The sequence below is a fragment of the Pyrgilauda ruficollis genome, unplaced genomic scaffold, assembly GCF_017590135.1.
Source record: "Pyrgilauda ruficollis isolate IOZ18807 unplaced genomic scaffold, ASM1759013v1 scaffold159, whole genome shotgun sequence".
In the NCBI taxonomy this organism is placed as follows: domain Eukaryota; kingdom Metazoa; phylum Chordata; class Aves; order Passeriformes; family Passeridae; genus Pyrgilauda; species Pyrgilauda ruficollis.
In genome coordinates, this window is record NW_024514654.1 from 264,234 (window position 1) to 280,778 (window position 16,545).

The 16,545-nt window shown below is 48.2% G+C and overlaps 1 protein-coding gene across 2 annotated transcripts in view; it reads right to left on the reverse strand.

Moving 5' to 3' along the window:
• MYO1D (myosin ID) overlaps positions 1–16,545 on the reverse strand; it is a 152,749-nt gene that overhangs the window by 94,268 nt on the left and 41,936 nt on the right. For both annotated transcript variants that reach the window (XM_041461977.1, XM_041461978.1), the window contains exons 8-14: positions 15,355–15,558; positions 14,057–14,202; positions 13,861–13,975; positions 13,032–13,202; positions 8,378–8,448; positions 6,451–6,525; positions 4,901–5,033 (exon numbers count right to left, since the gene is read on the reverse strand). In XM_041461977.1, the coding sequence (XP_041317911.1) occupies positions 4,901–5,033; positions 6,451–6,525; positions 8,378–8,448; positions 13,032–13,202; positions 13,861–13,975; positions 14,057–14,202; positions 15,355–15,558 (915 nt within the window). The remainder of the gene's footprint in view (positions 1–4,900; positions 5,034–6,450; positions 6,526–8,377; positions 8,449–13,031; positions 13,203–13,860; positions 13,976–14,056; positions 14,203–15,354; positions 15,559–16,545) is intronic.

Below are 16,545 nucleotides of genomic sequence, written 5' to 3' on the forward strand. Positions count from 1 at the left end.
CACTCGTTCACTGCTGACACAGCAGCCAGTTCTCAGCTGTTCCTCAGTGCTGCCACAGTATCCCCCAGCACAGGCTGAGCTGTCAGGCACAGCTCTGCCACTCACAAATGCAAAAAACCCCTCAAAACCCCTCAAATCTGTGACTTCAGGTCCAGCACAAAGGGTAGTGACTGTGCCTGCATTTGATATAAAAAGGCTGAAATCCTTTGGAAAGCAGGAATGGGAAGTGCCTGCACAGACAGGAGATCATGTATCAGTGCAATTACAGTGTAATTAAAGCCTCTCAGAAACGACAGCTCCTGGAGTAAATTCTAAAGTAGATTATTCCATGCTTCCAAATCCCCAAGCCCCAGCTCTTCAGGGGGATAATTATGCAGCTCCCATTCTTGCTGTCAGAGAACTGCAGTTTGTAAAGGGAAGAACTGAAATGCAGAGACACAAAGGCCCCAGCTTTGAAAGCTCTTTAGATGTCTAACTGCAGCTGATTTTATTTTTTCCATCAAGCTGAGCGACTTTTAGATTTTTAAGTGTAAAAAGAAACCAAACCAGTTTTAAGCCATTGCACCCTAAACAAACTCTTTCTTGAGGGGTTTCTTTTCTGCACTTTATAGTTCCTTACATGACAGAAAGGATGGGCCAGGACAGACAAATTTGTGCTGGATGTGTCCAATCAGTCACAATGATGACATTCTAACTTAGCAGAGGTGAAGCCTGTCAGCCTGGATAGGAGAGGGGAGAGATGGAAGGAAGAGTCAGACAAAAGGAGTCACAGAGGAGGAGGAGGAGGAAAAAAAGAAAAGAAATAAGGAGGAGATACGTGTCCAGAGAGTCCCCAGAGAAGATTGTCAGCCACAGCTGGGACAGCCACAGGGCTTCCTGTGTCAGGATTTACAAAACAGCCACCCAAAATAATCCACCACAGAGAAAAGGGCTTGGGCAGTAAAACATGTTCTTGAGAAATGGCACATAGCAACTGGAAAAGCCAGTTTTTGTTTTGAGTGGCTTGGTTTTGGAAAAAACATAGCACTTTCTCCTACCTACGGGAAGTTTTTGCCTAGAAGATTCTGGAAATCTGAAGGACCTCAGCAGCATTGAGATACCAGTGCTGATAAAAATAATTTAAACTCAGCGTGCTCCAAGAACAGATTTCATGGAGTCACAGAAGTGTTCAGGCTGGAAAAGCCCTCTGAGACTGAGTCCAACTTATCCCCAGCATGGCCAAGGCCACCACTGACCCCTCAAGTGCCACATCCACACCTTTTTTGAACACTTGCAGGGATGGGGACTCCAGCCTCTTCCAGGGCTTGACAATCCTTTCCATGAAGAAATTTTCCCAAAATCCAAAGTGAACATCCCCTGGCGCAGCCTGAGGCCATTCCCTCTCCTGCTGTCCCTGTTTCCTGGGAGCAGAGCCAGACCCCACCTGGCAGCCCCTCTTGTCAGGGAGTTGTGTTGGTGAGACCCATCCTGCAGCCAGGCTGGTGTCACTTTAAATGCTCTGAATTTTGGGAAGGTTCCTTACATAAGGCTCCTGAACACAACCTTTGTGTACTTCAGGCAGTAATTCAGAGTGCAGACATCTTCTGTCTGGCTGCTCTGCCCTGAGCATCTCTGTGAGGTGACTTTTGGGACAGGTAATGATATGTACATGTCATTAGCAAGCCAATAATTGGGTATTCAGGCCATGCCAGCAAGATGCTGGTCATGCACAAAGAACTGGATGCTCTGCCTCAGTCACTGCCAGTCTGGACACTTGGCTCTTCCTTCTGCTGGGCTGGAACCTGCTGGTGAAGGCACTCTCTGTTTTGGGTACACCATCCCTGCAGTTCCAGGTGCTCTCCTCCTTTCCTGGGGTTGTTACTCATTTTTCCTGTGCTGAATTTGGGAATGAAGCTGCACTAGTGTGGAATCAACAGTGACACTCTCTGTGTGTCTTGAGTGTGGCTTGGACCCTGCAGGACTTTTTTGGGAAGCCTGTGGTCACAGCTGATGGAAACAGTTTTGAACACAGGGTTGCACAAACTGCTGAGTCTAGGGATGTCAGAGGAATAAAGTTCCTTAGGGGAGGTAACACCAGTTCATGTTATTCTCAGCTGTTTCTCAAAAAAACAAGTTGCAGATGGGCTTGAGTTTTGTGCAGCTTGAGCTGATGGTTTACTGACATTTCCTGGTGTGCCCAGTGCATTCAGTGCTCCTTGTCTCACCTGGGCTGCTCTGCCTCAGTGCTTCTCTGAAAACTCCTTTAGACCACATTTATATCTCAGTTTCTGTAGTCCTCAACAGGATGGCAGCCCAAGAGCTCCTCTTTATTGATATTCATGTTTGGCCTCCCTGGAAAGCTGCAGGGCTTTTGGCTGTAGCAAGAGTATCTTTAAACCCGCCTTTGGAGGATTAGTCTCCAAAAGTGCCAATTTGAATAACAATAATCTTGAAATTTTAGAATTGTTAAGGCTGGAAAAGACATTTTATGAAGATCATTGAGTTCAACCATCAGCCCAGCACCACCAGAATATCAAAGTCTGTGGCTGCAGTAGCTGCAGCATTAGTGGTTATTTAACTTTTCTGCTATTTAAAATAACAACCTTTAAAATTCTCTTTTGTTGCTATTCTGGTTTAAACCTGAATTTTTGTGGTGAAGCAGAGCTCTGCAGTCTCTGAGAGGAGGGGCAGGTTTGAGGTTACTGGGATGTCTCAGTGGTGGCCTCAGCAGTGCTGGTATCTCAACACTAAAGAAATAATCTTTTCTCCATTGCTATTCAACAGAAAAAGTCACAAAAACACCAACAGCTTCAATGCAAGTTTCTCAATGAAGGTTTAGGACAGGTAGAGAAAGGGAAAGGACTACACTGAGACTCACACAGGAACCTCACAGTGAATTTGACTTGGAAACAGCTCCTGCTTGTGCCTACCCCTGGAAAGGCTGGTGTTTATGATGGAGATACTGATGATAAATGGACTGAAGTAAATTAATTCCACCCAAGCCAGGCAGCCTTCAGTGAGCAATGCTGGTACCCACTGATTCAAGATGAATAAGGTGGGATTTAAACTCTCCACGCCCTGCTGGGAGCTGCAGGGATTGTTCAAACCACCACAGTGCACAGTATTCTCTGAACTGTTCTATTTTTACACCTACCAGGTGGTCTGGAATAATTTTTCCAATAAACAAGGAAAGGAAGTTTTTCCATGGATGCGTGCTGAACTTCCCTGCTCCCAGCTCCCTGTTGTGCCCTGATCACAGCCCTCCCCACAACACCTCCAGGGGTTCTTGCTGTCCTGAACCCTCTCCTGGGCTGCCTCAGGCTCCCCACACTGGGCTGAGCACAAGTGACCATGGCCACTCTGTAGGACCAGACCTGCAACAACAGCCAGCAGCACCAAGGAGAAACTTTTCCTTCCACAACTGCTCCTCTCACAACACAAAGCAACTCCCTGGGTTCCTGGCAGCTCCTGACACCTGTACCAGACTGAGATCAGGGTCAGCCAGCAGATTATTTGGAAGATGGACAGATCAGATCAGTTTTAACTCCTTGGCTCACAGCCCCCTTCCCAGCTCTGGCAGCTCATGATCTGCCATCCAGGAAAGCTCCTCTCTGCCTACACAGGCACTCTCTCAATTTTGACTACTGGTGCCTATTGTAGCAAGGCCTGACCTTGGGCTGGGCTCACAGGAGCATCAGGAACCCTGAGGCAAAACATTCTGGGGGGAGCCACAGGGTTCCAACCCCCACTGGGGCCCAGGTGGCACCTCCAGGCAGCTTTGGTGGGTTCCAGATCCTCCTGCAGAGCTCAGATCAAAGCCACTCCAGTACAGGAACACAAAACCACAGAATCATGGAATCACAGAATATCCTTTGTTGGGAGGACCCCCAGAGATCACCCAGTGAAACTCCTGGCTCTGCACAGACACCACAACAGTCCCACCCCTGGGAGCATTGTCCAACTGCTCCTGGGCTGGGACCATTCCCTGGGGAGCCTGGGCAGTGCTCGGCACCTCTGGGGAGACCCCATAAATCAGGTGTGATTTCATGTCCTAACTCTGGACACAACAAGTGAGGGCAGCTCTCTCTTCCCGTGCACAGCCAGCACTGGGTGGCCATGCTCTGACCCACCTCCTTTGCTCCCACAGCTCCTGAGAAGACACTCAGAGCACTCATTGCTCAATTATTCTGAATGTGAACACACCCCAGCACCCTGGGCTCTCTGTCCATCTCTTGGGGGCTGTACCCCAGTGCCAGGAGTCCAGCAAGGCCACCCAGCTCCAGTAACACCCCAGTACTCCTTAGGGATCTCAGCTCAGCTCCCAGGGCTTGCTCAGTTGTGCTGCTCCAACAGCCCCTCCCAGAGCATCCCCTTCCCCACCTTCCATCACACAATGTGGTGCTTGCCCAAGCAATGCCTTCTACCATCAAACTGAAATATGGGCTGAGATAAAAGCTTTCCCTCCTCACCCTCTGGCATGGCAAAGAGGAGGAAAGAAGGAACTCAAACAGGTCTGTCTGTATTGTATTCCCATTGGCATGGGAAGCCAGAGAGGATCTCTCCACCATGAACAATATCCTCTGGGCCCTCTGCCCAAAGAGCTTTGCTAAACATGATTTGATATAATAAATAAATAAATAAATAATAATAATAGCAACCACAACCCTAAGACAGACTGGCTTTCCTACAAGTGAAAGATGCACTGGTCATGGAGGAGACAAAAATCCACCTTCTTCATGGGGGATGGAGGTGACCCTCCCTCCAGACCTGCCCAGCCAAAGCCTGTTTGGCACAGACAAGGCTACTCTGCCTTTGATCAGCTTAGCTCCTGATGGATGGCAGTGAGGGGAAGGTGGGAATCTCTCCAGGGAGAAGCCACACTCTTCTAATCAGAAGTCAATTTTGAAACAGGAATCTTTACCTTCAGTGTCAGGTTGTCCACCAGTGCAATCATGGAGTTCTTGAACAGAGTAGCTGCTGTCAGAGGTCTCTTGGTGACCTCAGTGATGCTCAGTTTCCCCTCAGGCCACATCATCTTCAACACAGGGTTGGAGCTAGGAGAGAATATCTTTAATTGCAGTCTCCCAGCACTTCCACTCCACTGACAACACAACAGTTGGTTTCTACCCAGACCCACTGCTGCTTCCAGCTCACAGGGTGAGACTCCTGGGCACAACATTTCATGCTCTTAAGAGCAAGTTCAAGCTTACAGCTGAACATTCTGGAAAAACAACCAGCACATTCTCCCTTCAGATCAGGATGTGCAGGAATAAGACAGAGAAAATCCCACAGTGATCCACCAAAGGCAGGGGCTGCCTCACTGCCTTCACAACAGAAGGAATTTAATCAACACAAAGGAGAGGGAGACCCACACCAGCCTCCCTTAGAACCTGCCACCTGTGTTTAAGCTGCATTTCTGCACCTCTCTTGGTATATAAAGTAATTTATACACTTTAGCCTGCATTTTTTAAGAGTTCAGAGCGAGGTAAACTGGCCCGGATGGATAGCAAGAGTTCAGGAACAGACAAAAACTGAGCACATTTCCAGCAATCTAATGGCCAATCAGTCACAGGCTTTAATGTGCTGGAAGTGGTGTTTGGGAACAGGATTTTCCAGAGACTTCACAGAAAACAGGCTAAATTTGATAAAACCACACAGCAAATATTTTGCAAGGTTTCTGGTCAATGGGAACTGTTGAAAACAGGAACAGTGGGACTGCTCAGGGGAGCACAGCCAGTCAACCCAAAGGGCTGCAGACCAATTTAACATCTGCACAGGTAAACAGTGCCTACCACTGCAGGGTGTTTGTGCTCACTGTCCTCTGAGCAGGGCCCCTGGAAGCTGCAGATTACAAAACGAGGACATGTTTAACACCAGGTGAAGAAAAACAGCTCCATGGGGACTTCCACCCACATTCTGACAGGATTTCAAATCTGCTTCTCAAGGCAACTTTTGCTTGCCCAACACATGACCTCATGGTTTTCACTTCTCACATCACTGCAGACATGAAAGGATTCCTACCTATCTCCTCATTTTCTTTCAAAACAGGGTGTTTTAAGTGAGGTGAGGATATCTGTTGTTGACCAAAGCTCCCCAGTATCTTTAGCACTGATTACAGACAGGGCAGTGATGGTAAATCTGCAATGGGTTAATGACCAATCAGGCAGCACAAGCAAGCTCTGCACTATCTTGATTGCACAATCAGTTGGTTTCAAAAAAACCACTTTAAATTCTGTTCAATTAAAGGCTGCATCAGAACAGAAACAACATGTACAGAATAACTTTAACCTGAAAAATACAACTAACAGCCTTTGGGTCACAGGAGACGTACAAAGATCAAATCCCAAAGCAATGTGTTTATTCACACACATTGAGGACAGAATCACTGAAAACCTGAGTCTCTGATAGCATCACTCCACAAAGAAGGATTCTGACAAATCAGATTAAAATTCACCTCATTAAAATTCTTACCTGTTGTACATGAGGCGTTTGAAGTCTTGAAATAAAGTATCCTTGTTTTTATCAATGAATCCAGTGACAGAGTAACTGAAAAATAAAGGAAAAACAGAGTTAATTGCAAAGTAGCAAAGACCTTCTGTGAGCTGCTGGTAGCTGTGGAATCAGCATCCCTGCACTCCTACAGACACAGCAGATGCTGATCCAGCCCTGCTCCCAGCCCATCCTAATGGCTGCAGGAGCAGAGTGTGACACTTGGCTCCTCGGGCCCAGCTCCCACCTCCAGCACAGGAGCAGCACCCCCGGCTTCAGAGAGCTCCTGGAGCTGTGCAGGTGCTGGCTGAGACACATCACAGCACCTGGGCAGGGGGTAGATGGCCCAAAATCAGGAGTTACACTCGGGATTCTGTCTCCAAGCTGAGTGTGTGTGTTTGTGTTAAATCCTAGAGAAATTCAGGTTTGTTTTTCAATCTGTGCAGTCTGCCCCTCTCTCAGTGGAGAGTCTGAGTTCCAGAGCAGCCTCTGAGTAGTGACTGGGAGCTGCCCTGGAAGTCAGCACACACAGAAACACACACACTTGAGATTCCTTCCTTCCTCTGTTCCCACAGGAACACCACTGGAGGAGGTCACTCTTCCAGGGTTTCATCTCTTCTCCAGGTCTCAAAGCAGGCAGTGCTCTGTCCTCACAGAAAAGGTCCAAAGTCTCCCAATTCAGTGACTGCCATGCAGATGTTTCCTGAGCTCCAGATCCCATCCTGGGGAGCTGCACCCAACCTCCAGACTCTGGGATCAACCCACAACCTGCAAATCCCTGTATGGAACCATCCTCAAATCACAGAGTCACGGAACAGGACCTTTTAAATGGCATCCAGTGCCACCCCTGCCATGGCAGAGACACCTTTCACTGTCCCAGGCTGCTCCAAGCCCCATCCAACCTGGCCTTGGGCACTGCCAGGGATGGGGCAGCCACAGCTGCTCTGGGCTCCCCGTGCCATGGCCTCCCCACCCCCAAGTCTTAGTGCTCCATGTAAGATCTGGGCCTGAACTATCTGTGATTCCTTCCACATTTCGGTTTCCTTTCACACTATTTGTCAGCCACTGGCAGTACAGAAGGTTCAGCCATTAAGACAGCACCTTGTATATTCTCCTCCAAAACCCCCTAAAATCAGGGATGTCTGTCAGGAACTGCTCAGCAAAGACTCCAGAAGATAACCTGCTTATGCTATATGGGCTCCAGTCTGATCACACTGGTTGTTCTTGGAAATTAAAGGTAAAATTAATACCAAGGTAAAAGAAGTCATGAATTCTTCCTTCAGTAACTCCCTTTCTTCTGACATGGGAAATTACAAAAACCCTAAACCATTAAATTACTCCAGTGATATTCCATACAACAGCTTTCCCAGCAAATGGTTTCTACCATGTGCATCCTTCACTTCCACTCACTCTCCCTTCCCACTGCTGTCACCTCCTGCACTTGTTCCTGCAGGCTCCAGGCAAGCACTTCCCAGCCCTCCTGCCCTGATCCCTCCTGCAGGTTATCTCTCCCCTGGGCTTCCAGCCTGCTCCAACTGATTGGAGAATTTAAAGCCAGAGTTATATAATCACACCAAACAGATGTCTAAACCAGACTTATTAGCTCAGTGTAGCTTTCTTGCATAAACACTGCTGCCTTTTTTCCCTTTTTCTTTCCCTGGAGCACTGCTCTCCCCTCACCCCCCACCCCTGCTCTCCTTTTGTTTCACTCCAAGTACAAATTCCTACTCTGTAGAGCAAGGCACCAGCAGAAGATTTAATTGATAAGCAAGCGCTGCACTCTGTAATTGTGTGTGACAGCTATTCTGGCTTGCACCAGAAGAAGCAGTAAATCAGAATATTGTACCACTTCAGAGCTGCTGGGAAGAAAAAAATAAAATGTGCAACTTTATTTCAGAAGAAAACTCACATCACATCCCCGGCGTAGTGCTTGATCCGGAAGTCTCTGTCGAACTCCAGCGTTTTGTCCGTGGCACAAAGCTGAAACAAATTCACATACCTTAAAACACCACCCATGGATTGATATTAAAACACCACCCCTGGATTTACAAGCCCCATGGAAGAGCAACCTGCCTTCAAAATAGCACTGGGAACTACAGGAATTCCACCTTCTATATGCATGTGCAGATGTGAAAGCCACTGCTGGAAAATGTTTTCATGGATGCACTGTAAGAACGTGTGCTTGTACAAATGAAGCTGCAAGAGCCTATAATTTTATGAAGAAATTGATACTATCTCAGAAACACCACTATGCAAAAAGAACACTCGTGCCTGTAGAGAAACATTGCACCCACGAGTTAATCTATTACTTTTTAAAGTCTTCCTTTATGTGTTTTTGCAATTGCAGTGTAACTCCTCTGCAAAGAAATGGGCCAACTGCAGTGACAGCAGCAAGGCTTGCTCAGTCCCAGACCCCTCCTGGTCATCTGACACCCCTCAAACAGGGAACCCCCTGCAGACCCACTGCTCCAGGCTCAAATTCCCATCCCATCCCATTCCTTCTGTACAACACAAGATGTCCAGTGCCCACATGGCAGCTGTTCAGCAGCAGTGGCTGTGACACACTCATCCCTTCAGGAATAGCAGGAGCCAAAAAATCCATCAGGGTTGGCTTAATTAAAAAAGAGGTATGAGATAAGAATGAGGATTTTGTTGTAGGGAAAAGGAGCAGGAGATGAATTAAGTCTTTGCAGGCAGCATTTAACAACACAAAGGGCTATGAGCAGGTATCTGCTATCCACAAAAAGTCCTGGAGAAATAAAGGAAGAAATTATCATGGTTGAAATGAAGGGCAGGAAGGATGATTAGGAGTAAGGCGATACACTCAAAAAATTCACCTGTGTCCAAGAACACAGAATAGATTGGCTCAAAGTGTAAGAACAGATGAAAAAAAAACCTATAATATATTTTAGACAAAATTAATCAGAAGGAGAAGCCCAAGGAGTGTGAGTACCAAGGTCCCCAGGAGGTCCCAGAGGTGTGAGAAGTCCAGCACGGCAGGAGCAGGGAGCACCAGGAGGAGCAGAGCTGATGGATGACCAAGGTGCAACAGAACACAGGGAAAATGAAGAAACGAGGCAATACCAGAGAAACAAAGGCATTTTTCTTGCTGCAGCTTTGTTCCCAGCAGGGGGCTGGGGAGTGCCTTTTTCAGCTACCCAAACACACAGCTCAAAACAACAAGTCTATAAAAGGGGTAACTACCAAATGGCAAAAGAAATGTGCCTGTGCTACCAGACAGGGCACAACTGGCAGCACAAGCTCCTCTGAAAGCTCATCCAGCTCTGGAGAGGCTGGAAGGAGCCATAACAGCAATCAAGGATTTTGTTGTTTGCTGGTTTGGCTTTTTCCAAAGGAGCGATTCTGTCCCAGCTTTGTGTTTCCTGGACAAAGCAGTTGAAATTAGTGAAAAAAAGACCAGCAAGTCCATCGATACAGTGGATCACCTGCCTGGCTTTCTGTGAGCCCTTTCATGAGGCTCCTCACTGACAGCTCACAGCATTCAGGGGCCAGTAAAGACAGGAGAAAGGTGTTGGAAAGATGGGAATCCTGTGGGAGCCTGCCCTGAGTCTGTGCTTTCACAGCATCTGAAATGAGCCATAATCTGAGGGCAAGGGGAAGGTCGTAGGGCTGGGTGGGGGCACTCAATCACCGAGGGCTGGCTGGGAAGAGCTGCGGGAGACACCCGGAGCTAAATGAGGGCAAAGCAGAGCAAATGGAACTCCCCAGCAGGACAGGAATTCCCACTGAGAAAGGGCAAAGTTCACAGGAACTGATGGGCCCCAAACCATCCCTTCCTGACTCAACAGGGATCTTAACTATCCTCGTTCATCTCAAAAAGGACATGGAGAACTGGGAGAGGCTTAAAGGGCAAAACCCATCCCCTGTGACTGACTGCCCTCAGAGAATGGGCCAACAAACTCAGCTTCCCCAGGTTAGGAAAGAAATGCCAGAGATGATGGCAAAAAACGTGGAGATGATGTAATGGAAGGCAAAGAGAACTGTGTTTTGCCATTTAAAAACTAGGAGGTGAGAGGTGTAATCTAAAATGGAAAAGGGAGAAGGGAGGGAAATAGGGAGGAAGGAGCTCTTCACTTGAGTATTTGAGCTGTGGAATTCTTTGTCAATTTAAAAAGCAATAAGACCACACAAAAACCCTGTCAAGAAGACCAGGAGGCTCCTGGGCTGTAGGTCCCTGAAGCATGCCAAGGAGCATGCCAAGTTATCAGTACACTTTTGTCCTATATTGGGCTCTCACTTGGGCATTCACCACTGTCCAGTGTTTTGGGAGACACAACATCAGGTGGACTGGAATGGACCTTCTGATACTTCCAGTTTGTTGAGACTGATGCTCTCCACAATTTGAAGATTGAGGCATTTATGGACTGTCTGCCACTGCACTTGATCCTTCCAAAGTGTAAATCAACAGAAAATAAATGGAACTTGGAGAGGTTGAGGATACAAATGGTCATATTGGGAAGGGCCACTAGAACAGCTGGCATATCTGCACATCCAGATTAGCAATAGACATACCCAAGGAGGACACCCCATGCTCCAGGAACACAAAATTCTGCCACAAATTCTGCGGGTAGAAGTGTTAACCAGTATTGTCCTGGCTCGTTTGGCCTTCCCCAGGACAAGGGCGCCGGCAGCGCGGAGCAGCCGGGTACACAAAGTAGGACATGACTATTTAGGGCACCACAGCCCCCTAGAGCTTCTCCACATGGAGCCTGTGTGCAGCATGCTCTGCAGGGAGCAGTGGAGCATGAACTGGGCTGAGGGATGGGAGCTGCTCCCAACACATGCACTTTAACTCTTTGGGAACAGCTCCCATCTGTGTGGAACTTCACAGGATCTGCATGGAACCACTGCAGTCTGCAAAGGCAGGGAATAAGATGGAATCAAGCCCTTTGTTTTAATCCAGGTTAGAAGAACCTGGCTCAGAAGGCTCAGGCTTCCCACAGCAGCTCTGGGTGGGACTGAAGAAGAGCTCTGGGACGTCTGCAGAGATGCGATGGGGAGAAAAGATAATAATTATGCTGAGAGGTTTATGGGTCAATGTTTTCAAGGCTCTATTGATTTAACTAGAAATTAGCAAGCCAGGCAGATCCATCAGCCCCTCCATAAACATTATTTATAGCAGGATTCCTTGTCTCCCTCTTAGCCTGTGCAGGCAGTTTCTGACAACGCCACCTCCTGCTGAGGAACGCTGCAGCTGGCAGTGCTGCCCTTTAATGTCTCCTTGCTGGGAGGGGACTCCCAAAGGCAAGGACTTGAGCAGATTTTATTTTTAAATGTTCATTTTATAGCCTCCCATAGCACCTCCTGAAATTCCATCCCCTTCTGCCACTGCACTAAAGGACCACCTGCTCCCTCTGTGGCAGAGCCCCCTCCCCTGGGCAGATGTGGGTGCAAGGACAGAACAGAAACCAAACTCCTTTCTCTACATCCACTGACCAGACAGTTCCAGAAACTGGACCATCCCCCAGCACCCTACTGCAGAGGATCCCAGACTTCAACCCACCAGTACTACCACTGAAGGAAGCAGTTTGTATTCAAACAGGAACCCAGGCCAGGCCTCACACTTGTTTCCATGTGGGTTTTCTCAGAACATTCCATGTCACTGCTCGGGCACGTGAAATTTGGATCAACACTGAAATCAAGTTCCCTGACCCCCTCCCTGAGCTCAGGTGCCCCTGGCCAGTGTGCATCAGGTGTGCTGCAGCAAAAGGACATTTAAGGAAAATTATTATCTGGGAGGAAAAAGTGGTTTTGGTTTACTTTCATCCCGGCCTCTCCTCAGACAGCCCCAGCCAGATCCATTGTTTATCCTGGGCCTCCCGGAGGCAGCCTTTAGCACATATCTTACACAACCAGGCTAATTTGGTACTTGTGACCTACATAAAATATTGTGCTGGGGTGGGAGGGAGCAGGGGGGACCAGCACTCTGAGCCATACATTTTAGACAATGTTTCTGAGTAGAGAGCCATCAAACTAAAGGCCCTTATTTGATTACTATGTGTGAAAGATTCTCAAATTAATCAGGCTGGTGACCATTTTGCAATCTGCTGCCAAGTGAGGAATAAATGAAGCCTTTTAATTCGCCCATTGTAGCCCAGACAAAGCCAGGCGAGGGGCCTGGGTGCTCTGAGGTGCAGTGGGAGACGAGCACGTTCTGCAGCCAATGACGATGAAAAAAGCCCAAATGACAGTGCTGTAATAATGCAGGAGTGTGAATAATTTCACTGTCACTATGTATTAGAGCAGCCTGGGAAGAACAACACGTGGGCCGAGCCGGCGTATCGATTGGTTCCAGATGACATCATGATATGTCAAGGCACGAGCTCAGGCTCCTTTTATCCGGGAATAAAAGGGATGAGCCACTGGATGTGCTGGAGCTCCCTCTGCCGGGTTCCTCTGCGGCTGGAGCTGCTCCGGGCTCCTCATCTCACACTTTGTTGCAGTGATTCCAACCCAGCCACCCCTAAATCCCTTTTCCTCATTCCATTCCACCTCAGAACATGGAGAAGGGACAGCAGAGGACAAGAAGGTCTGTGGGTTACCTTCCTGCTGGAGAAGTGTGCATGTTTCCCCAGTTTGTTGTTGAGGGCCTCGAGGAACATCTCATCCGTGACTTTCCCCACGTTCATGCAGGCATCATCCAGAATGGCAATGATCCCTTTGTGCTGCTGCTCCACCAGGTCCACGATAACCTGGTTGTTGAAGTAATCAATCTGCAGGAAACAAAGGACAGGGGTGTTGGTGACCTTGGCTGCAGAAAGGGGAGGATAGCAGTGCTGGCCATAGCAGCCCGTGTGACAGCGAGGAGCAAACAGCTCTGAATGTGCAGATCTCTGATTCCAGATAAAGCAGACTGCTCTCCTACACTGAACAGCACAGAAAGTGATTTTTCAAACCCCTCAGATACATCTCAAGACCTCTGCTGCAGAATACTCTTTAAAATGTCTTTTACAATTCAGCTGTGTGCAGTCACTACAGTGACACTGCACATCCTGTCCTTGGCATTCTGAAGAGAGTTTGAACAAGGAAAGTCAAGATTTTTACATATTACCATCAACAACTAGAAAATATGTTTATATTATTATATAATATAAGCACTCAGCACAGAAAACCACAGTTGCGTGTGTGGCATCACAGAGGTGCCACAATAGGTTTCATCTCAGACCTGGAGTTCCATATTTTCCCAAGCAGACACGTGGTGAGGTGACTGGGAAGCTCCCGCCCCAGCCTGATCCCAGCCTGGCAGGACAGCTGGCAGGGACACAGATGTGCCATCAACTGGAGCTTGCATGTGGAACAACTTCAGGTCTGGCATTTGTGCTGGTACACTGACCTCACACCGACCTCTCCCTCCTCTGCCAAAGCACTCACATGCTTCCAGGGAATTCCCTCTCTCTGGTACTCCTCCTGCTCCTGCTTCAGAACCAGCTGAATGAAGAGCTGCTGCAGCTTTTCATTGCAGTAATTAATGCAGAATTGTTCAAAGCTGTAAAAACATGAGAAGAAAAGGTGATGAGTGTTCTGGGAAAGGCAAGGACACAACACTGGGCTTTAGAAGGTGGCTCACCTGTTATTGTCAAATATCTCAAAGCCATAGATATCCAGGACCCCAATGACTGTGTTCTTGCCATGCACTGTGGTGTCGTAGTTCTTCACCTCGATGACATCGTTGATGTGTGTCACAATCCAGCAGAAGAGACGCTCGTAAATGGCCTGCAGGAAACACAGACTGAGGGCTCCTGCCTGCACCTGCCTCAGCTCTTCCCAGGAAATTCAACACAGCTCATTACAGGCCTCCATCAAAGCTGCAGGTCATGTTCTGCTGAAAGTGAGCAGCTACTAACTGAAGAAAATATTCTGTGGAAGTATTTATTTTCTTTCTTCTGAAACTCATTTATACCAAGTTGAAATCCCAATGAGGTCACTGGGAGCAGCAGTTCCCTAATTTGATTCCAGTCAGCTTTTCAGCTGCCTAAGAAGTACCATTCCTGAGAATTATTTAACAATAGTGAAGAGCAAGAGAGAGGTCAGTCACAGAAACTCAACAACTGAACACAATGACAGGAAAATAATCCTGTTCACCTTTCACAAAGATAATGTTCTGTAGGCAGAAGTGTCTTCAAAGTCTTCATGTTCAAAATGTGCTGTGAAGCTGGGTAAATACATTATCTCAGGAAAAGAAGTCAAGTTAATTATCAATGACTTTCATAAGTCCATCCATTCCTCTCTTATAATTTGATTTCTTAGCAGAGGAGGAACAATTGTCACTCCTGCTATCAGTACTCACTTTTCCTGTGGAAGGTGTCCCTGCCCATGGCAGGGGGTTGGAACAAGATGGTCTTTAAGGTTGCTTCAACCCAAACCATTCTACGATTCTTCATAAAATTTTTTTTAAATACCACTTTGTGTTTCCAAAATGAATTCTAGATGCTACAGTACCATTCTCTACTCTTTGAATTTAACTGCAAAATGAAGCTGAGGATCCCATTTCACAGCAATTCCTCCCTGCATGACACATTTGCAGATGCCAGCGGAGCCTGCAGCCCATCCCCTCCTCGGTGTGCCTGGCACTGCTGGCTGTGGCAGCTGGATCCCTGCTGGAAGGGCAGGGATGGGGAGGTGCCACAGACCCCTACAGAACTCAGGAGCCCGTAGATTCAGAGAGAAATCTGCAGGATGTACAGCAAGCCCTGTGCTTATTGACCCACCCAGGAATCCTCCTGGGACTGAGCACTGAAAAATGTGCAGTTCTGGCAGCAGTGCCCCCCTTGGGCACTGCCATTCCTTGCTGCACACCTCAACCCACGGGCAGAGATGTGTGTGTGAGTGTCACACACCTGTGCAGAGGAGGGGGACTGCACTCACCTTTGCAAAGGCGTCCCTGCCGTAGGTGGCCTCCTGCTCCGTGTGCTGCTTGTCGATGACGTCCCTGCCCGTGGCCACTGTCCGGAACAGCAGCGCCTTCTCCACCAGCTCGGCCTTGGTGGACAGGAGGTCAGCGATGACCGACACCACCTTGCTGTTCTCGATGATGGGAGTGTCTCCATCCACATAGAACTTCAGGTTCCCCTGCAATCAGCAGCATTTCTCCATCTGCCCTTTACTAACAGGAACCAGAACACCCCAACTCCATCCATTTTCCACCTGCTATTCCAGGCTGGAAATCTCCTGCCACACTGGAAGATGGGTCCTGCACATCCACACCCTCAAACCTCCAACATCAGTGGGAGCAGCAAGGGCTTTCTCAAAGCAAAGCATTTGTGCTCAGTGTTCAGCTCAGCTTTTGGGACAAACAACATCAAACACTTCCCAAGATTTAATCAAACACCACCCCAAGATTCAGAGTCCAGGGATAAGGAATTGCACCATGTGTGCAAATGCTGGATGTAGCATTTGTCTTCACTGCAGCTCCCCATGAAATCACTGGCTGCAATTTCCCTGGCAGTGCTACTGCCACAGAGGGAATGGGAATGGCGTGGGGAAGCTGAGAGGTCAGTGCCAGTGGAACTGGACTGGTAGCATCCCACCACCACAGCTCTGCTCCTGGGTACCTTGAGTGCCAGGATTAAGCAGTTGACACCCCTTGGTGATCCACAGCAGAGGGTTGTCCCTCAGCCTGCCTGCATGGCCCCACTCTGCTCTGTCTCCCTTCCTTCCCAACACTGTCATCCCAACGAGGAGAAGGAACTGGAATAAAGTTCCTCTTTGCCGCCCTCCTCCTGCCCACCTCTTTCCTCAGGAAAACGAGAGCTGAGCTATAGGGCCTCCCTGCTGCGGTGCAGGGGAGGAGGCTCTATGGCTCCCAGAAGGATCCACGAGAAGGAAGGATCTCCTCAGTCTCAGAACACAAAGAATTAAGAGGTTTCCTGTGATCAACCTTCGCCATGAAGTGAAGCAGGATCGCTGCGGTGAAGGTGAGAAGCTCCCTATCCCCTCACCGCCAAACCCCAGTTCCTTTTTCAGAACATAAAACAGTTTCCAGTACTTAGTGGTATGCCTGTTTTGGGATCTGGAACATACAGGAATACACGTGATCATCATTGCAGTGCCCTGTTC